The sequence below is a fragment of the Peromyscus eremicus genome, chromosome 3, assembly GCF_949786415.1.
Source record: "Peromyscus eremicus chromosome 3, PerEre_H2_v1, whole genome shotgun sequence".
NCBI classification, from domain to species: domain Eukaryota; kingdom Metazoa; phylum Chordata; class Mammalia; order Rodentia; family Cricetidae; genus Peromyscus; species Peromyscus eremicus.
In genome coordinates, this window is record NC_081418.1 from 150947762 (window position 1) to 150969539 (window position 21778).

Below are 21778 nucleotides of genomic sequence, written 5' to 3' on the forward strand. Positions count from 1 at the left end.
GTACACATGTATTTTCCTTCTTTAAAATAGTAAGATGTGTCTAGAGTGATGGCTTAGTGGTCCAGAGCTCTTGCTGCCCTTCCAGAGGACCCAGGTTCAGTTCTCAGCACCCACATGGCAACTCACAACCGTCTGTAACTCCAGTTCCAGGGGATCTGATGTCCTCTTCTGGTCTCTACAGTCACTAGGCACATACATGGTGTATAGACATACATGTAGACAGAATATTCATACATATAAAATAACTAAAAAATAAGAAAACCAGACAGAGCTAGGCATGATGACATGTCTGTAACCTCAACACTGATGAAACAGAAGTGGCATGATGGAGTTCAAGGTCATCCTCAGCCACATAGTGCAAGGCCAACCTGGGCTACATTAGACCTTGTCTTAAACACAGACAGAGAAACTTAATATATTCAGTGCATTCATATTTTGTTATTGAGGTATATGCATTAATTTTGAAAATTTGAACATTAAACCATCTTTACATTCCTAGAGTAAATCAAATTTAGTTGAGATGTCATATTATTTTGATATGTCTCTATTGGTTATTAATAATTTTAAGATTTTTGGTTTTGTGTTGTTTTTTCTTTTTTCTTTTGAGACAAGGTCAGCAAGATTGGCCTTCCCACTCATGATGGTCCTCTTGCTTTACCTTCCTGAGTTCTGGGATCACAATCTTGTGCTGTCACACCCATCTTATGACGGTTCATAAGGGACCTTGTGTTGTTTTTCCTTTGCAATGTCTTGCTGACCTTTAGGATCAGCTTGGGAGATTTAAAAGTGTTGTTCCTAATGATGTATGTGTAAGATCTGTTTTAAGTCTTCACAGAAGTTATCATTATTCCCTTTATTGTTTTATTTTCCCTCCCCTCCCCTCCCTCTTTTTTTTTTTTTTTTTAGCTTCTGGGTTTTTCTTTCTCTTCCAGTCTGTCTTTGTTTTATTTATCAGTAGCCTGGGCTATTCTTGAACTTGGGATCTCTTCTGCCAACCTCTGGTGTGCTGAAATTTACAGGTATGCACCACACTGCCATGCTCAGTTTACTTTCCTAGCTTGTTGAGCTGGAAGGCTAGGTCTCAGTCTCTGTCTCTGTCTCTCTCTCTGTCTCTCTGTCTCTGTCTCTGTCTCTGTCTCTCTCTCTCTCTCTGTGTGCGTATGTGTGTGTAAGTGTAATGTCTGGAGGGTTGAATCTAGGCCATATCTGCATGTTAGATGTATAGTATACCACTAATTTATACCCTTCACTTGTAGTTACTTGTCCCTTTCTAAAACATTAAACTTTATTATCACTTATTTTACTTATATAGCCTTTGCAGTGTCTCATGCAGTCTTCTCTACCTTTCTCATCTTGGCCATGGGCCTGCCATCCTTACACAGACCACACAGCCTATGCTGAACGTGTCACTGTATGTGGTAATCTTGCCACTTCAGACTCATCTGTACTTGTGTGTGCTGTTTAAGCATGTATGTCATATCATCTTGCCAACTTCTAGGAGAATAGATACAACCTACTAAGTCTGTCTTCTGTTGGGAGGTGACAGATCTTTAAGCTGAGATCAGGGATATGTGCAGGTCCATTGTATCTGCTGCTAGGAGGTACCTGCTGAGTTCGGGGGCCGACAGCCCCTATGGAAGCTTACATTGCTCTTCTCTCTGAAGAGCTTCTTCATTTTGCTTGCTGTGGTGACACCAATACCAGGATACAGTGTACTAACCCTCAGACTTCTGCTCCTGATGATAGGAGACACATGCCACTTGCTTGACAATGTGTTTATTGCTGCTCAGTCTGACATGTTTCTTAATTATAGGGTAGGTGGAAGACTGGACACTTTCACTCTGGCTATGTAACCCAGGCTAGCCTTGAACTCAGGATCTGCCTGAGTGCTGATATTACAGTGTGAATCATCACACCTGGACTTTCTTAGGCATCTGAGGCAATACTCTTTATTATATTTTGTGGTGATATTTTGTTTGTACTCTTAGCAGATAAAGTTTACCTGAAGATCACAGGACAGAGCCAGCTATAGAGGCCAGGCAGTGGTGGCACACACCTTTAATCCTAGCACTCAAAGGCAGAGATCTGTCTGGATCTCTGTGAGTTCAGGGCCACCCTGGCTACACAAGATTAATCCAGTCTAAAAGAGAAACAGAGCCAGGCAGTGGGGGCACACACGTTTAATTCCAGCACTAGGAAGCCTGAAACAGGAAGTGATATGGCTGGGTAGAGAAAGGAATAAGGCGAGAGGAGACAGGAATTCATTCCCTTTCAGGCTACTATTTCAGGTGGAGTAGTTGGCGAGGTAAGAGGTGGTGGCTGTGGCTTGCTCTGCTTCTCTGGTCTTTCAGCTTTCACCCTGATATCTGGCTCTGGGTTTTTATTAAGACCAGTTAAGATTCATGCAACAATATTTTTTTGTGTATATATGTGGGTACAGACATGCTGTCACCCATGAGCAGAGGTCAGGGGCAGCTGTCAGTAGGCTCTCCTTTCCCTACTAGCTTCTGGGATTGAACTCTGCTGTCAGGATGTGCTGTTAAATGTTCTCACCCTCTGAGCCATCTTGCTGACTAGAGCCATATTTTTTTAATCAATTTTTTAAGCTTCTAAGCACCGAGTCTTCTTCCCCTCATTTGTCATATTGCTATACATGCATATCAAGCTTGTCTGTCTTCTGCAAGTGAGCTCACTCACTGATGCTTCTCAGGTTCTTTCCCCAGTGGTGCTAGGGATCAAAGAAGGACTTACCTGCTAAGGAAGCACTTTACTTCTAAGCTATGGTCTCGTGTTCTCCAAAAGAATCTTTGATGATTAAAAAGTAGGTGTTTTTCTTGTGGTTTTCCTGGGTTTGGGAGATTGAGCCCAGGATCTGGTGTATGCCATCTACACTAAGCTATACCCAAACCTCTGGTGTTTCCAATTACCATTTTACTCACATACCAAGTTATCTTCAGTCCCATCCTTATAAATGTATAATTAAATTTCTCTGTCTTTTCTGCGTTCCCTGGCAGCTCTTCACAGATGGGATCACAAACAAGCTCATTGCCTGCTATGTGGGTGACACCATGGAAGATGTGGTTCTGGTGAGAATTTACGGCAACAAGACTGAACTATTAGTCGACCGAGATGAAGAAGTGAAGAGTTTCCGTGTGTTGCAGGCTCATGGCTGTGCACCTCAACTCTATTGTACCTTTAATAATGGACTGTGCTATGAGTTTATACAAGGTGAAGCTTTGGACCCACAGCATGTCTGCAACCCAGCCATTTTCAGGTCATTGCTTTTCAAAAAAAATTTTATTTTTTTGGTTTTTCGAGACAGAGTTTCTCTATAACAGTCTTGGCTGTCCTGGAACTCTGTGTAGACCATGCTGACCTTGAACTCACTGAGATCTGCCTGCCTCTGCCTCTCAAGTGCTGGGATTAAAGGTGTTCGCCACCACTGCCTGGCGCTTTTCTAAATTTTTCCCTTGGAAAAGAATATTATGTGCACTAAGGAAATACATTAAAAAAATTTAAAAATTACATTTATATGTGTGTGGAGGGGAAGAGGTGTGTGTGTATATGAGTTTAGGTGTTTTTGTGCCACAGCACATTTTTAGTGGTCAGAGGATAACTTGCTAGAGTGAGTTCTCTCCCTTCACTGTGGGTTTCTGGAGTCAGATTCAGGCCATTTGCTGGCCTCTTACAAGTTTTTAACAGCTGGGTGTGGTAGTCCACACTTGTAATCCCAGGAGGGTCTGTTCAGGCTCATCCTCAGCCACTTAGAGTTTGATGTCAGCCTGGGCCACAGGAGATCCTGTGCCCCTGCCCCTGCCCCTGCAGAAAGAAAGTGTTTGAACACCCTGCAGACTTTTTTTTCTTGTCTGATCTATGTTTCTCAATTTCTAGGTTAGAAGTTGAAACACTTTAGACTATTAAGAGTGTCATCAGGTGGACATCTCGTTTTAGTCATCAGTGTGGTGATTGGCAGGTAGACTCAGCTGCACTGAGAAAACAAGGGTGGGCATGGTAAGGAATGTCTCAGGAAGAGCTTTACAATGGGCCTTCCTGAAAGGGACCCGCGGGTTGTACTTCAACAGTGTCAAGTGAAAATGAGTAGAGATGAAGTGTGCCAGATCATTTGCCTGTGCTGAAGTTCTGTTAAACAAGATAGAAAAAATTTTCTTTTTCTTTTTTCTTTTCTTTTTTTTTTAATTGTCTTTTGAGGCAGCGTTTCTCTATGTAACTGCCCTGGCTGTCCTGGAACTCACTCTGTAGACCAGGTTGGCCTTGAACTCACAGAGTTCTACCTGCTTCTGCCTCCTGAGTACTGGGATTAAAGGTATGTGCCACCATTCCCAGCTTTGTTCTTGTTTTTTTTTTTTTTTTTAATTAAAAATAAATCTTCACAGAGGATGCTATGAGATTTAAATTTATTTAAACTTATTTTGTAACAGTATAAAATTTGTAACAGGTAGATTACAATTCTAAAAATGTCAGAATGCACTTACTAAATTGGAACTTTGTAGTGTCTAAATCTAATTTAATAAAATTGATGTAAAATAATCCTAAGGGATAGATGTTACTAAGCCTGCTTAAGTAAATGAAGAACTAAGGTATAAAGACATTTCAGTCATTAACCTTTGATCCACATGGCTAATACAAGTAGATGCTGAAAAAATGCCGTTGATGGGTGACTGAGTCCTTACGTAGTAAAATAGAATATAAAGGAAAATAGGGCTTTGTTGTATGTACTGCTTAGAAAACGTGACACTGTTAGACTTAAAGTGACCAGCTGAAATGAACGTAGACGATGCTGTTACTGCCTTACGAGTTATAATTACAGAATCATTGAGCCTGCTGTAGAGTTTCTTTTTTTACCAAGGAAACTTCATAATCTTTGTGAGCAACCTCGTGGAAAGAGTAGACTGTTTACATAGTTGTTCCTTTACGTCCTTGAGAGACTCATTTCAAGATTCCTCCTCTCCACTGTTCTAAGTCTGGGTCCTCAGTTGAGCCCCTTGTGTGAGATGATAGGTATCTAGAACATGTGTGCCTCCCAGTATAGTAATCTCTGTGAGTGCAAACACTCCAAAGCTGTTAAGCTTTACTCTTCTGCATCTGAGAACAAGGTAGCTCCACGGTCAGTCCAGAGCCGCCATTGTGGATCAGTCCAGCGCACAGTATGTAACAGTGACAGCAGTGCCTGGAGGACAGAGGCAGAGCAGCTGGGATGGGGACAGCTCCATCACTGCACTCCGCGCAGTAGTGTCATGTGGAGATTATGTAGGACTTGGTGTGTAGCAAGGTGTGACAGGGTGAGATTATTTGTTTTCTCAGTCATTTTGGTTGTGCTTGGTTGGATCCATGGATATGGGACCTATAGAGATGAAGGGGCTGATTACAGTTTTTACTCAGTAAAGGTTTGTCAAAGCAGATTTTGGTATTTATAATTATGTTTGATTAAAATGGTCTTACACTTTTAGTTAGATACACTCATTTAGAATATATGTGAATGATACTAGAGAAGTCATGTACTCAACACGTAGGTAGATTGTGTACTGGTAGAAACTAGACATTAGCCAGGCAGTGGTGGCGCATGCCTGTAATCCCAGCACTTGGGAAGCAGAGGCAGGTGAATCTCTGAGTTCGAGACCAGCCTGGTCTACAGAGTGAGTTCCAGGACAGCCAGAGCAGTTACATCGAGAAACCCTGTCTCAGAAAGAAACCAGACATGGACTTGACTCTTTCAAGTATGTTGTGTGACAACTGGCTTGCAGTAAGTGATGTATTGAATTGATGGACTGTTTTTTGAAAAGGAGGGTAAAAAAGCAGAAGAACCTGATAGGAATCAAGTTAGTTGGTGTTTCAAGGAGTACATTTGCTATTTGGTTTGCTATTCAGTTTATTTCAGATAGTGTTGTAACTCTTTTATGGCATTTTTAAGTGCTTACTTATCAGGTTTTCTGACTTAACCACTAGAAAAAAAGAAACGACAAAAATCGGAAAAGACATGTTTGAATCACTAATAATGTCTGAACCATAAGTTATTTTGAAAAGGATTACAGATGGGAAGTTCTGCTCATCTTTACTGACCTTGAAAGAAATGAAGGATAAGCCAAATTCCCACACCCAGCAAAACAGAACAAATAACAGCTAGAGAGGATGACCCAACCTCCTCACCCAACAAGAGAAGAAATAGAATAGGAGTGATGCCTTGCTGGCATGGAGCACACCTGTGCTTGGGAGGTGGAACCCAGAGGTCAGGAGTTCAGAGGTCATCCTCAGCTACATAGGAAGTTCCAGGCTTGTCTATACTTCTTCCACCTGAAATGCATACATGCACATGTATGACGCACACATGAACATCAACAAAAAACATAATTTTTTAAAGCTGTTTGGTGCTGGAGATGATGACTCACTAGTTAAAGGCATGTACCTTTTGCAGAGGGACCTTAGTTGGGTTCCTAGCACCTATATCAGGCAGCTCACAACTGCCTGTAACTCCAGCTCCAGGGGATACAATGCCTCTGGCCTCTGGGCACTCACAGGCACATAGCCACACATATGCATATACATATACAGATAATTAAAAATAAAACTTAAAAAAAATCCAAAAACTGAGCAAGGTGGCCCATGCCTGTTTTGTCAGCGGGCAGAGACAGGATTGTAGCAAGTTCAAGGCCAATCTGGGTTACAATTGAGTTCTAAGTCAACCTGTATATCAGTGCGTGGTCTGTCTCAAAAAAAAAACCAAACAAACAGAAAAGATTGAGGGTGTAGGTTTGGTCACTAGCATGGAAAATAAGTCAAAAACTGCAGCAAAAGAGGGTTATGCTTTATTGGTTTAAAAAGTATACTATGATATACTTGGATCTTGCTCCTTCATACATCCTGGGCAAGTACTATACCACTGAGCTGTGTTCCTCCCACAGGCTTGAGTCAGTCTGTGCTCCTAAATTTGGCGATGCGAATGGGTTAGAGTTAGGATTAAGATCATCAGCATTATATAAGCCACATGAATAAAACTCAAGAATATTCATGACAGAGGGCTGGGGATGTAGCTCAGTTTGTAAAGTGCTTGCAGAACATGTGTGAAGCCCTGGGTTGGTTCCCTAACACCGCTAAACTGGGCATGGTGGCACTCGCCTGTAGTCCCATTAGGTGGCACAAAAGGGTCAGAAGTTCAATGACATCCTCTGCTGCATAGTCCAAGGCCCGCCTAGGGTACAGGACACTCCATCTCAAAAAAATCAGACAAGAACAATAAATGTAGTAGAAACTTTTAGTAAAAGTGTTTAGTCACAAGCTCATGACACTTATTTCTCTGTGTCTTAGTTTGAGTTCTCAATTATTTTTGTATGTTAAAGTTATCAGGGAAGTTTTTAAATTCTCATTCATTGGCTAGATCCCAGCCAAGCCCATTAAATCAGATTTTGTGGGGATAAATTTTTTTTTCTGAAATACCATTGATGAGGATAGCTTTTACTTCTGGGATCATATTCCTGTAGTATCTTACTGTAATAAGAATCTTGACTGTGGTGATGTTATTTTTCAGAGGGAGAAGAGAAACTGCGTTTAACATGAGTGGAAGTGTGCCGATGGGAATTTGTAGCCAAGGAGCAGGACGTGATGTTAAGTCGGACATTTTTGTAGGGTGGCATCAGGAGGCAGGGATGTTGGCCGTACAACCTGGTGTGAGGCGCTGCAGCAGGGGTGCAGGCTGGCCAGTCTGGCAGAGTCTTTGTTACAATGAGAACTCAGAAGGAAATGCCACAGAGATGTGGAGACAGTTGTGATACCTGACTAACGGTGATAAGTGAGGGTCAGCTTTATTACATTTATAACGTTTTTGTGCTGTTTTGTTTTTGAACAGGCTAATAGCTCGTCAGCTTGCTAAAATCCATGCTATTCATGCACACAATGGCTGGATACCCAAATCTAACCTATGGCTAAAGATGGGAAAATACTTCTCTCTCATTCCCACAGGATTTGCTGATGAAGACATTAATAAAAGGTAAATTACTAAGGTATTTCATTGCTTTGCCCTTAGTAAGTACTGAAAGATCACAAAGCCTATATAAAATCTGGTTTGCTTTCCTCTTTGCACTAAAGTGAACAAAAGCATTGACCCTGTGGCTCTCTGAACACACTGCAAAAATGGCCTCCTATCATTTTGAACGTCCCCACCCCTGAAAAAATGTCCTTATAACATTAAAGGGAGGGTAGAGATGAGATAAATACTGAATATTTAGGAATAATTACAAAGAATACTGTGAAAGGGTACAGTGGTACCAATTATGATGGACCATAGAGACCTTTTAAGTGTTTCCATCTATAAACATCTAGAGACTGTAAAAACGTAGATTATCTTAGTCTACTGTGTTTATTAAAATGACAGATTGCAGGTTGAAAATTCACTTTCTGGGATCTTAGCTTTTCCAGCTTGACTCCCAAGTTCAAACTGCCTATGGTGTTTCATTATTTTTTATATGAGATTTTTATAGATTAGTCTTTAGAATTTAAATTATGAATATTGTGATTATTACTAATATAAAAATCGAAAATTTTATTATGTCTTATGTAAAGTGTGTTAAGGCTGCATCTTTGTGTAGGAAGTCTGTTTCTAAAATGACAGAGGCAAACTATCTAAACTCACCCGCATGGACGATCTATAAATTTACAGTGTGTCACATGCATATGCACACACAAAGAATAAATGTAAGTGGAGCAGGGGGCAGCAGACTCTGGGTCCAGACTGGCTGGGTTACCAGTTCCTGTCCCTGTCATGTCCCCTTGGCAAGTGCTCAGCTCTGTACCATGGTCTGTGTAAAGGGAATACTGTAGGTTATTAGCTGGGTGTGGGTGCTGGTGGTCTCCCAGGGTAGACTCCCCATGTGGGGAGTAAGGAGTCATCAATAGACTTCGGATGAAGAACCAAGAGAACAGTAGCTCTTTGGCAAGGAGTACTTGAATAGCAGTTTGAGTCTTGGTGTGGTGCTCTTGGTAAGCTGGGGGAGACAGCTCATTTTGTACTGTTTTATTTTCCATCAAATTTATACAAATAGATCATCCACACCCATACTTTTGGGTTCTTACTTTTTTCCAGGCACCTTTTTATTAACCCTTGTGCTTAAAATCTGTGTTCAAAGGTCTTTAAAAAACTTTATCCCCACTGCACTAAGGCAAACTGTAGAGCTTTGCTGTTAAGATAGCTCGGCAATATGAGTGTGTCATCTCCATTTCAGACCCTGCTCTAGGGTTTTTTGAAAACCAAACTCTTCTGTTGCATTCATCTTTCATTGCTTAAAATAAGTATTTTCAGTCTGTAACTTTACATACTACACTTAAACCTCTTAGTGCATTCCTTGTGTCTCAGTCCCTTACCTGTATAAAGTGACAGTAAAGTAAGGTGCTCAGAACGGCACATCATGGCTGGTAACACCGTTCCTCCCCCAAGTCTGAAGTGTCAGAGTTTTTCTTTTTGGCTCTGCATTTTCGGTTTTTTGAGACAGGGTTTCTCTGTGTAGCCCTAGCTGTCCTGGCACTCATTCTGTAGACCAGGTTGGCTTAAAACTCAGAGATCCACTTGCCTCTGCTTCCGAAGTGCTGGGATTAAAGGGTGACTGTCTTATGTTTAAATTATTATAAAGGTTTCCTTTATTCAAGTTTTGGAACACATTGATCTGTTGTTGAATTCAGGAATATATGCTTATTCAGTGGAAACATTTGAAGTAGATTTTTAACTTGAAAGAAGTATCAATTAGATAAACAAGCTCTAACTCTTCTTTTAAAATGGAAAGGTTCCTAAGTGATATCCCAAGCCCTCAGCTTCTTCAGGAGGAGATGACTTGGATGAAGGAGATTCTGTCCAACCTGGGCTCCCCTGTGGTGCTTTGCCATAATGACCTGTTGTGTAAGAATATAATCTACAACGAGAAACAAGGTAGGCATTTGACCTTAGCAGTAAGGAAGTTGATTGCTCGTATGCTCTTAATGGTTCCTTGTCTTTGTATCAGTAAATAAGGATTAAAAACATACACAGAGATTTTCTCTTGAAGTTATAAAAATCATTGTAATTGCTATTAGGGATATATACATAAATGGATAAAATGTCTCTATAAGTTGGTTTATTAGAAACAGTTGGTGGCTCTTGTTTTTTAAGTGTAAAATGATGAAATGATTTTGTGTACATATATTTATAAATATATACATGTAAATGTATATATTTTTAAAAGCTGTTTGGATGTTTGAGTTGAAAGCATGTCTGCCGTAATGGGGAGGAGTGTGGGATCAACAGATTGCTGCTGCACTTCTGGTTTCTGTGGGAACCCTCTCAGTGCTGTGAGCTTAGCAGCATTAATACCTCCAGGCTTTTGAATTCCTGTGTATATGCTGATGTAGGAGAGAGACTCAGATGTAGAAAATACTGTCTTTGTTCCTATTTATAGCAAATGAAGTAACAATAAAGAAAATAGCCTTGGGAAATAGATTTAAAATACTCGGAGGCAAAAGTCGATACTTTTGGTGTAACTTTTTGTGTGACTGTTCATATCTTGATTCTCTGTGTTCATATCAAAAATTCATTGGTTGCATTATTAGCTCACTGGGTAAAGTGGTTTGAGATTTGGTTGCTAAACAATAAACACCTTCAAATACTAATTCAAAATTTAAAAGTACAATTCGTGTTAAAAATAAATATTTGAAAAGTATACTTGAAACTGTGAAGCTGCTACTTTCACAGGAAGCCCATTTTGAAACTAGTCATATTTGGAAGACCATGTTTTAAATTTAAAAAGTTGCTTTTGTGAATATGCTAAAGCCAAAGAATTACAATTGATATTGTCATCGCTATATTAAATTCACCATTAGTGACCTTCTATTCAAAGTTGGAACTGTTCTAATAAAAGAATTGTTAGTAATTATGGCTAACTTTAACCTGAAACCCAACTAAAGGGTCAAGGATGGTAGCCTTAAGCTATATTTTCAAAAACATTTGTCTTTCATATTTGATATTTTAATGTGTGGAGATTGTTTAAAAAATACTGAGCTAAGTCTTTGTTTTGGATCATGTTAATTCTTGTGTGGAATCACTTTATTTAAACCTTAGGTATGCCCTAAAACATGAACTATGACAGTTTCTTTTAATGGGTTACTGTCCTGATTATGCAGTTGTTACAGTAAATAGTGGTGACCAAATCTCAATGCCATATGAGAGGAGCGTTTGGTATGCCAAAGAGTGTGCTAACTTAAGTTCAGTGCAAGGCCTGATAACACATTTATGTAATGGAGTTTGAAGTAAGGGACTTCATCTTACATTTGAAGTGGACACTCAGCTTTATTTTTAACTGCAAGTTAAAGGGAATTTGTTACTTCTTTGGAATATAATTTTAACTTGTCATATTTTTATTTTTGTTTCTTTTGCATATTCATTTCATAGAACAAACTTGTCTAAAAAATTAAAAAATAAGGGACCAAAAAAATCAGATTACTCTGTCATAGGTACTTTACTTTTCATTTAAACAGTTGTCAATCTCAGCTGTTGGTAATTTATATGTAAAGTGCTATATTTCAAAGAGAACAATTAGACTTTAATTTGGCATTAGAGGTCAAAGTGCCCCCTCTCTGTCTCTCTGTCCTTCTCTTTTCAGTAGGAGTCCCTGTTGTATTGCTTGCTCCTTGTCTTCGTGGGTGTTTGAGTATTCGTAATGGAAAGGCTGTGTGTGTGTTTTCCCCTTTATCAGTAAGTTGTTTTATGTCTAATCGAAAGGCTACTTGGATCTTGTGGCATCCTTTTGTAAGATTTTTGTTAATAGTTGATACATAAACACTAAGAACACACTCTTGGTTGAACTGTTCAGATAATTTCTAAAATTTATGAACATCTGACCAGATGTTATACTGTTACTATCCTTTGATGGTGTTTCAGGTGAAGAGCTGGTAGTTTTGAGATAATGAAACCATAATGACCTGTTTGAATCTATAGTTACAAATAGAAGATACCATGCCTTATTGCAACAATTTGATAAGCTTAATGCATAAGAAATGATGCGATTGCCCCTGGAGCATTCCTTTGACACTCCAGAGGTGATCTTAGAAAGGGCAATGTGGGAGCCAGGCATGTGTAGTGGTGCACATCTCTAATCTCATCACTTGGGAGGCAGAGGCAGGTATATCTCTTGAGTTTGAGGCCAGCCTGGTCTACTTAGTTCTGTGATAGCCAGGGCTACATAGTGAGTCTCCATCTCCAGAAAATGTGCGTGTACACACACACACACACACACACACACACACACACACACACACACGGCTGGAGAGATGGCTCAGCCATTAAAGGCTAGGCTCACAGGCAAAAAGAAAGAGAGGACTGAGTGGACTACACATCTTGCTGCCTGCTTCCTGTGCTGTAGCAAATAAAAGCTAAGCTGAGCTTTTTGAAGGGAGGGTAACTTACACATAGAATAATGAATTAAATTTTGCATTATATTCACATGCACATTTGATCTGTTGCTCTAAGGTCATTCATGTAACTTGAGTTCAGGCCCTCACTGTTTTCTGGTTATCTTATGAGATACAAATAGATAAAAATAATGGATGAAGTGAAGGGACTGGCCTTGATATCATCAAGCTGTCTTGGTCATCTGCTGTAACTTTTAATTTCTCAGAAGTGTAAATTTGAAGCTAACCTAGTAAATTTGTACAGTATCATCTTGAGGTGCCTACATACATTAAAAATGATAATGTGATGAGCTGGCTTTTGCGTTAATATGCATACATAGTTTGCCAGCCCTTATTATCTGTTTGTAGCATGCATTTTATACAATGTATTTCATCAAAAGAATGAAGGATAGTTTTTAAGCACTGTGGCCTGTGTGTGTGAGATGACACTCAGTTTTTAAGTGCACCCAATGTTTATTTGGCATTCTCCTGTGTAAATGTTAGAGGAATGCATAGGTATCATAGCAAAAAAAAATTTGCACACTTAACATCCTTAAGTGTAGAACATTTCTACCATCTTGGAGAGAGCCTCACGGTCTCGTGAAGAGTAATTCTAACCCTGTATTAATGCTCACACTGTCAGAGGACAGCACTTAGGGGACACAAGACAAGGTAGGTGTCCTTCTGGCATGAATTGGTATGGGGATTGTGAAAAGTTATCCCCAGAGTTCAGATGTTCGTTAAGCAATGGCCCATTCCTGGCTTTAACTGAAGGTTCCCCAAAGTGGGGACAGTGCATAATGATGAGATAGAATTTGGAATAAATAAAATGCAAAGCAGTCACTCTTCCTCTAGAGCCACAGGCAGCATTATGCATTTATCTGTTAGTTTATTTCACAGGCCTGGAGTGAGGAACTTGGAATATTGTTTATTGATTGGCTTCCAATGTAATACTTTGATCCTAACTAATTCATTAGTTGCTGACATTTCAGCTTTGAGATTGCTTTCATGTCTCTACTTCTGTCAGATGACGTTCTTTGGTTTGACGATGACTTCTGGTAGTTCATTCATTTCTCTCTTGATTTCCATTTCTTCATAAGAGCCTACATATGAGGCTTACTATATGTAATCATTGTCTGTTTTCTCTTGAGTAAAATAAAAGAAGTTGGTTGGTAAGCATTTAGGCAGTTTAGAGGAGTAGAAGAAAATAAAGACTTTTTCTTGGAATTTCTTTAGTTGTGCACGCTGCAGGTAGGAAAGTCACCACTACTCTGCGTTACCTGATTGGCTCTAAGCCAGATCCATTCTGCTCTTACTAGTGCAGACCTTTGTTGTTTTAATGACTTAGAAGATAGTTTTCTGTTGATTTTATTTTAAAATTTCAACAAAGATCTGACTTGTTAGGAGAGTTGTAGAGATTTCTTTTAGTACCTTCTTGCTAGACTGAGACAGCTCTCCATGGCCTCCTTATAAAAACTGTCCCTGAGGTACTGCAGATGTAGTTCAGTTGGTATATTGCTGGCCTAATATGCTTAAAGCCGTGGGTGCCATCCTCAGTATTGCATATATGGGTGTGAAGGCCCTCTAATCCAGTATTTGGAGGGTAGAGAAAAGAGGATGGGAAATTCAAGACCATCATCCTGAGGGCCACTAGAGTTTCTATTTTTTAAAAAAACAGGAGAAACAAAACAAATCTTGTCTTCATTTGAAAGATAATCTCATATACAGACAAATATAAACATTTATTGATGAAACAACTAGAAATAGGTATATAATCATATAAACATGTTTGCTTATAAAAACCAATATATTATACATACACAGCTTTGCTTACCCGCTTGGAGTACCACTGTACTCATTAAAATAAAAGCTGTTTATATATTATTTTATTTAAATATTTACAAATACAGATATAAAAGTAAATCTAATAAATAGCACATATCTGATGTATAGTGATTACCCATGTACCTGCCACCTAGAATCTAGAATTGACAAGTTTGTGCTTTCTCACCCCACTTCACCTGTCCATCCATCAGTCCATCTTACTTTCTTTTATGTGTATTAATGAGTTGCAGACGTGATTGGCCTTCATCTCAAGCTCTTTAGCAGCATAGCATCTCTAGAGCCCAGCCTTTCACTGAAGTGTTCTGTGCCAATCTTAGCACATTGAGCTGGGTGTGATGATGTGTACCTGGAATTGAAGCCCTTTGGGAAACTGAGATGTAGGATATCTGGAGCCTGAGAAGTTCAAGGCCGACCTAGGCACGATAGTGGAATCCTGCCTTTAAAAACAAAAAGTTTTAAGCATGCTACTTGGTGAATTTGACAGGTGTTTACACTCCTACAACTGGAACACCTGAAGTGTAGAACATTTCTACCATCTTGGAGAGAGCCTTGTGTTCCTGTGACGAGTAATACTAACCCTGTAGTGATTGGAATACTAACCCTGTAGTGATTGGTTCTAGACTACTGTGTAGGAAGAGAAACTACCCCAAAGTCAGGCAAGCAGCTGTAAAACTGAACCCTAGCCAGATGCCTAGCTCTCAGGAGGCAAAGGCATGAAGATTGCCGTGTGAGGCTTGTGTGGTCTATATTGTGAATACCTGGCCAGTCAGGGCTGCATAGCAAGACCCTGTTTTAAAAACCAGCCAAACCATTTCTGAACTATTAAGGAACAATGATTTTAAAAACCAGCCAAACCATTCCTGAACTATTAAGGAACAATGACTAAGATGTTACTAGATCTCTGTTTTCAGTGTTTATTTTACTCTTAGTTTCATACATGTTTATAATGTACTTTGGTCATTGCCCTCTCCATTATCCTCTCATTCTCTTGTCATTCCTGCTGAACCCTTTCTTCAGCCCTCCCCTCCTCTTTGTGTGTGGCCCACTACATTTAATAAGGGTTGTTTGCATGGACACAGGCAGAGGCTTAGAGCTTTTTTACAACCTGTGTATTCAGGTCCACTATATTTGATTCATACTTGAATGGGAATGTTAGAAATACCACGTTTTTCTTCTTTTAATGCTCTTTTGCAACCCCTCCTCATATGTTCCTGTGTCTCAGTGTTCTCTGTAGACTCCATTTCTCTCCTCGCATTTGACTCCTTCTCATATGCCAGGAAGGCCCTTCTGTCCCTTCCTCCAGGCTCTATGTCACATAGCAATTGCCACTCCCTAGCCCTTGAATTTAGAGTGATTTATGCTCTGATGGAGGTGATACAGAGCAGAACTGGGTGTTTCCTCTCCTAGATTTTCCTGCCTGGGTCTGTGTGAGACAATGTTTTTGCAGAATTCTTGTGAAGACCTACTTTTCCTTATAGATGTTGCTATGTGTCTAACAGCAGAGCAGGTGGAGTGAGCTGGAAGGGTATTCACGTTCTCATATTGATAACTTCTCATTTTATCTTTTTATTTTTAACAAAATAAAGTCGAGACAAATGTGTCTTGCTATTATTAAATAGCCTTGGGTAGTTATTCAGTTTTGGCTTTAAAGTGCTTTGCTTTTATAATTAGAAGACTTTTTCTTGTATTGAGATTTGAACAGTATAACTGGATTTTTCCTGCGGTAGTGAAGGACTTCAAATGAGTAAAAAACAAAAATATAGCTTTAAAAATTCAAATTCATCCATCATTTGCTTTATGCATTGTATGTGTGTCATTGATGTAACTATCTGAGGCAATAAAATCAGTGCTAGCCCTTAAGCTGGTTGTTGTTTTTAAAGGTTAAGGATGTCTTGAGAATCTGGATGACCGAGAAGCCCTCCGTAGGAAGTGAGTGTGCACATAGAGTCCTAGGGAGTATTCTCATTATCTGTCTACCCGAGACCCCAGTAAGAAATTTTTATCTTAAAGAATTATTTATCATTAGTGATATGAACATTCTTAATATTGGGAAGTATTAGAAATAAGAATTAAACTTACTGGATAAAGAAATAGCATGTTCATGTTTCTTTTGCTAGGAGAGCAGTTTCCAATACTGTAATTTGATTTTTCTGGCACCCTAAAATAGACATCTATAATTTTACATTATTGCAGAATTTTAAATTTAAGGTTGAGTTCCACTTTGTATAACTTGAAAAGAATAGTTAATGCAGATTTTTAAAAATTTCTTTCCTTTAAAGCTTTGTGTCTTGTACAATGTGAGTTTGCCAAATTCTCTTCATCTGCTACAGATTAGGTATGCCATTGCTGCTGCCATGTGGCGGCGCACCCGTGCTTCTTAAACGCACTGACTGGAGCTTTGTCGCCTCACTTGTTCACATGCACGGAGCCTGGTAACAGCCCCATCTGTACTTTGTTAGCTTCATTTTCTTATCTTTAGATTTCATTATAAACTCAACATAGCATTTAAACATAAAGGCCAGTGTTAATGAGATAACGCTACTACAAAAGTCACTGCTAAAACTTTTCATGCTGAAACAGATTTTAACTTTTCTTAAAATGATTTATGTTATAATTAAATTATGTGTATAAGCAGGTCTGTTTTTACCTGCCGTTTTAACTGTATTTGCCAAATTCTAAATGTAATTTTGAAAATTGAAGCTATTATGTATGTGGAACAGTAAGCTTCAGGACTGGGCTGTGTATTTTATTGGCATTTAACTGTAACATGAGCTCTACAAGGAGTTGTGCTAACGAGTCAGAGCCATCAACAGCTGCATGTAAAGCTATGTGTGTTAAACATGTTTGCTGGGTTCAGTTAGGAACCCTGGGATATGTATTTGTTCTTAGAAGGCTTGTGGAGGAATAGGCATGCTCTGGACCATTCTATTCGGTTTTCTTTGTTGGCAGTTTCATATAGAATATCCATAGAATAACATTTTTCCTCAGAAATCCTCATTGGAAAGAAGTTAAAAAAATAGTTAAAGGGAAAAATCACTTGTCTATCACCTGTAGTAGAAGGAGCTGAACATTTTGTTAGGGTTTATTTCAATTCATCTTTGCCCTGTATTCAGTATACTCTTCTTGTTTTAGACATATTTTAATCAGTTGTATCACAGTGTATTGGTTGATTCAGTATCCATAACTCTTGTATTTTGGCTATTAGTTTTGAAAGCTGTTTAACGGCTTTGTGTGAGTCAAAGGCTTGCCATGGTAGTTGTCTGCAGCCTCTCATTGCCAGCCTTGTCCTGGTTCCCTTCTATTGCTCAGTGAAGTCCTTCAGTTAGGGGTGTGCTTGTCCAGTAGTCCTGGGCTTGCAGCAGTTCACACTCGAGGCTAAATTGCAGTGTGATTTTTCTCACTAATATTTAAGAAACCTTATATTTATTATAACAATATATGTCCAATTTTGCAAACTGAAATATGCTTTGATCATTGTCATTTTTTGCAATAGAGCTTTCTCTCCCTAGTATTGAGAGAAATCAACCCCAGGCCTGGTGCCTGCTAGGCAGGCACCCTACCACCAAGCTATTCCCCAGCCCCTTGCCATTCTTAGAGTTTTAGAATTATATTAAATATAATTGTTGCCCAAAAAATCTTACATTTACCACAACATTTTTTGGTCATATGTTTTTTGGTTTTCTTATGATTGAATATGCTCAATATACTTTTTTGGCTTAACTATACAAATCTCTATTAAGACATTAAAATTCAGATGCTGTTTTATTTGGGAAGAGTCTGTTTTGTCACTAGTGCTCACTGGTCACAAGATGGAATGACACAGATTTTCCCAACCTGAGCATCCTGGAAATGACTGTCAGAGCTGTGGCCGTTCTTGTGTCCACTGTAGCTATAGCTCCATGGTGTACACATTTCTCCGGTATAGACAGTGACGTACATTAGTTTTTTTCTTTTCTCAAAATTATTATCTCTAACTTCTATTTTTTGTTTATTTTGTCCATATACAACATGCATATTTATATGTAATACCTCCATAATGAGTACTTATAAATTTACATGTAGTAGTATTCACTTAAAAGGCTAACAGAATTGTCTTTACACATACACACACACACACACAATCTTAATTTAACTCATGTAAAAATAAATTTTGAAATGTTAGAAACTGTCATTACTCGTGTTAAAAGGTGAAAGCACTACTGTAATACCCTAAGACATGGAAAACTCAGTTGTGTAATTATGCCAAACATAAGAATTTGATAGCAACTCACTTCTTATACTGGTCAGTCACAGAATTCAGGTTTTCAGAGTTTATGTTTGATTTTCATATGTAGATAAACTTGCTAGACAGTGTGCCATAGGTGATATTTTGTTAAGATAGGCTCTAAACAATTTTCAAAGAGAGTTATTTCTAATTAAACATGAATTTTTAAGTTACTGATGCCCCCATGTGGCGAAAAACATCTTCCTTCTATTAGAACTTGGAAATGACTATATTTTCATTTAAACAAAAGTGAACAGTAGTGTTCTTGAAATGCTGTTGATCAAGAGACATAATTTGAGTTTTGTAAAGCTCATTGCCATAAAATTCACAGCCTCACCCTGTGTTGTCTCAGAAGTGCATGTAACCAAGCACACGCATTGAGACAAAGTATGAGAAGGATTGAATTGCAGATAGCATAGGGGTCTTCAGATCATGTATATGATTTCTTATCTGCTTTGTTTTTGTGTCTCACATAGGTGATGTACAGTTCATCGATTATGAGTATTCTGGATACAACTACCTGGCATATGATATTGGAAATCATTTCAATGAATTTGCAGGTGAGACCCACACATCACTGTTGGGGCTCCTACTAACAATGTTGTTTTTAGGATGAGTACCTGGGTAGGAGCGGCACACCTGCCCACCAGCTTGACCCGCTGGCTTTGTTTACTTGGAGAAAAGAGCTTTTCCTTTATTTGCCATCAGGAAATACTGCACAAGGGGGAGATAGCCATGGCTTGTGTGAGAAGAGCTCACTAATAGTGCAGGGAAAGAGCCCAGGTTTTGATCATGTGATGACCTCTGTTGGGGCTGGGGTTTCAGCTCTGCTTCCCTATCACATGTGCACGTGAATTTTATTCCGTCATTACTTAAAGAACAGGAGGTGCTTTCTATGTAAATGAAATTAATATATAATTAACATGACTGTATTTAGAATTTTCCCAAAAGTAAAGATTAGAAAATGCTTTGGGTATTTTTTTCTAGTGAGGATATTTCATCACTGAACTTGCACTTGTAACAGATTCCTGTCTTTTTATATATTTCAGGTTAACAGGCTAGGTGAAAGTTTTATTTCTAGTTACTTAGTTCCACCAAATTCACCATACATGTATGTGCCAGAGCTTATGTATGTGCTGCACATATTTTCACATGTTGTCCCATAGGCAGGAATGGGTTTGTGTAGGATAAGAATTCACCCTTTTAAGCCAGCACTTAGGAGGCAGAGGCAGGTGGATCTTTTGAGTTCAAGGCCAGCTTGGTCTACAAAGTAAGTTCCAGGGTTACACAGAGAAACCCTGTCTTGAACCCCCTGACTCCACCCAAAAAAAGAATTCACCTTTCATGATAGATACACTGTTGTAGCTGAAGGAGGAAGCCAAAATTGTCTTAGAACTTCTGTGGGGAAAAGCTGAATTAAAACCTGAATATTAGGTAGTATTTGGATGTGCAAATGGAAGAGGAGGGAGGCAGCATTAAGATGAGTGTCTTAGTTAGGGTTTCTCTTGCTGTGAAGAGACACCATGACCACAACAACTCCCACAAAAAAAACAAAAAACAAACAAAAAACATTTAATTGAGGAGGCAGCTTACAGTTTCAGAGGTTTAGTCCATTATCATCATGGTGGGACATGGCAGCATGCAGGCAGACATGGTTCTGGAGAAGCAGCTGAGAGCTCTACATCTTTTAGGCAACAGGAAGTGGTCTGAGACACTGGGCGGTATCTTGAGCATATATGAGACCTCAAAGCCTGCCTTCACAAATAAGACCACACCCAGTCCAACAAGACCACACCTCCTAATAGTGCTACTCCCTTTGAGGGCTGTTTTTTTTTTTTTTCCCAACCACCACAATGAGATTTCTATCTTTAGGATAGAAACCTCTGGAAGGAGAAGCAAAGGTTACATTAGAGAGGTGGGTCTAGAGTATTCATGAAGAGCCTGAATGCCAGTCAGGAATAGTAGAAACTTTAGGGTAGGTCATCAGACTGTGATAATGGCCCACCTAACTTCCTTATTCCGTTCTTCTTTTTCCCTCTCTACTTCTCCTTTCAAACGAAATGGAAAAGATAGAACTAGAAAATATCAGAGTTGGATAATAAATGAGAGTAAATATATGTGGTATTGTATTCCCCCAAATATTGTGCATGCTAATAAACTTATCTGGGGTCAGAGACAGAGCAGCCACAATATTAAACATAAAGGATAGGCAGTGGTAGCACACGCCTTTAATCCTAGCATTCCAGAGGCAGAAATCCATGTGTTCAAGGATACAGACAGGCATGGTGACTCATCACACCTTTAATCCCAGAAAGCAAGCCTTTAATCCCAGGGATTGATGGAAAAAACAGAAAGATATATAAGGCGTGGAGACCAGAAACTAGAAGCATTTGACTGGTTAAGGTTTTAGCTGGCTAAGCTTCAGGCTTTCGAGTAGCAGTTCAGCTGAGAGCCATTGGGATGAGGACACAGAAGCTTCTAGTCTGAGGAAACAGGACCAGCTGAGGAATTGGCAAGGTGAGGTTAGCTGTGGCTTGTTCTGTCTCTCTGATCTACCATCATTGACCCCAATAACTGGCTCCGGTTTGTTTTTATTAATAAGACCCTTTAAGATTCATGCTACAAATATATTGTTTTCTGAAACTTTATAGCAGTTTAACATAGGGATATGTTTACCCTGAGTGTGATCAAAAACTGAATAGAGGCAGGGCTTGTACCTCTGTTCACCTTATCGTGCTTAAAGCCACCCAGGGCCTTATTCAAATATAGATTGGGGCTACTGCTGAGAACTTCATCTGTTTCCTAAAATGAGCAGCAGCTGTGTACCTTAGATTTAAGCTGGGATTCTGAACACCTGGTCCATTGTTTAATAATAAGATTTTGCTAGCCAAAGTGAAAGGTTTCATTACTTTTCACTTAAAACGTTGGCTGGTAGTACTTAGGCCTTCTAAAGGGTGTTTCTCAATTAGTCTGTCTCTCCTCAGGTGTCAGTGATGTAGACTATAGTCTTTATCCAGATAGAGAACTCCAGGGCCAGTGGCTGCGCTCTTACCTTGAAGCCTACAAGGAGTATAAGGGCTTTGGCAGTGAAGTCACTGAAAAGGAAGTAGAGACACTCTTCATTCAAGTCAACCAGTTTGCATTGGTAAGTTCAAATTGAATCAGTGACAGTTTTCTAATGCTCCTAACTAAATTTTGATCATTGTATAAATCAGTTTTTAGTTTTGTCAATTCAGTTTCAAATAATGA

The 21778-nt window shown here is 39.2% G+C and overlaps 1 protein-coding gene across 1 annotated transcript in view; it reads left to right on the forward strand.

Annotated features, from left to right (window-relative positions):
* Positions 1 to 21778, forward strand: part of Etnk1 (ethanolamine kinase 1) — a 44850-nt gene that overhangs the window by 11536 nt on the left and 11536 nt on the right. Inside the window, exons 2-6 of the mRNA XM_059258772.1 lie at positions 3015 to 3274; positions 7859 to 7999; positions 9786 to 9928; positions 19006 to 19089; positions 21514 to 21674. Of these exons, the coding sequence (XP_059114755.1) occupies positions 3015 to 3274; positions 7859 to 7999; positions 9786 to 9928; positions 19006 to 19089; positions 21514 to 21674 (789 nt within the window). The remainder of the gene's footprint in view (positions 1 to 3014; positions 3275 to 7858; positions 8000 to 9785; positions 9929 to 19005; positions 19090 to 21513; positions 21675 to 21778) is intronic.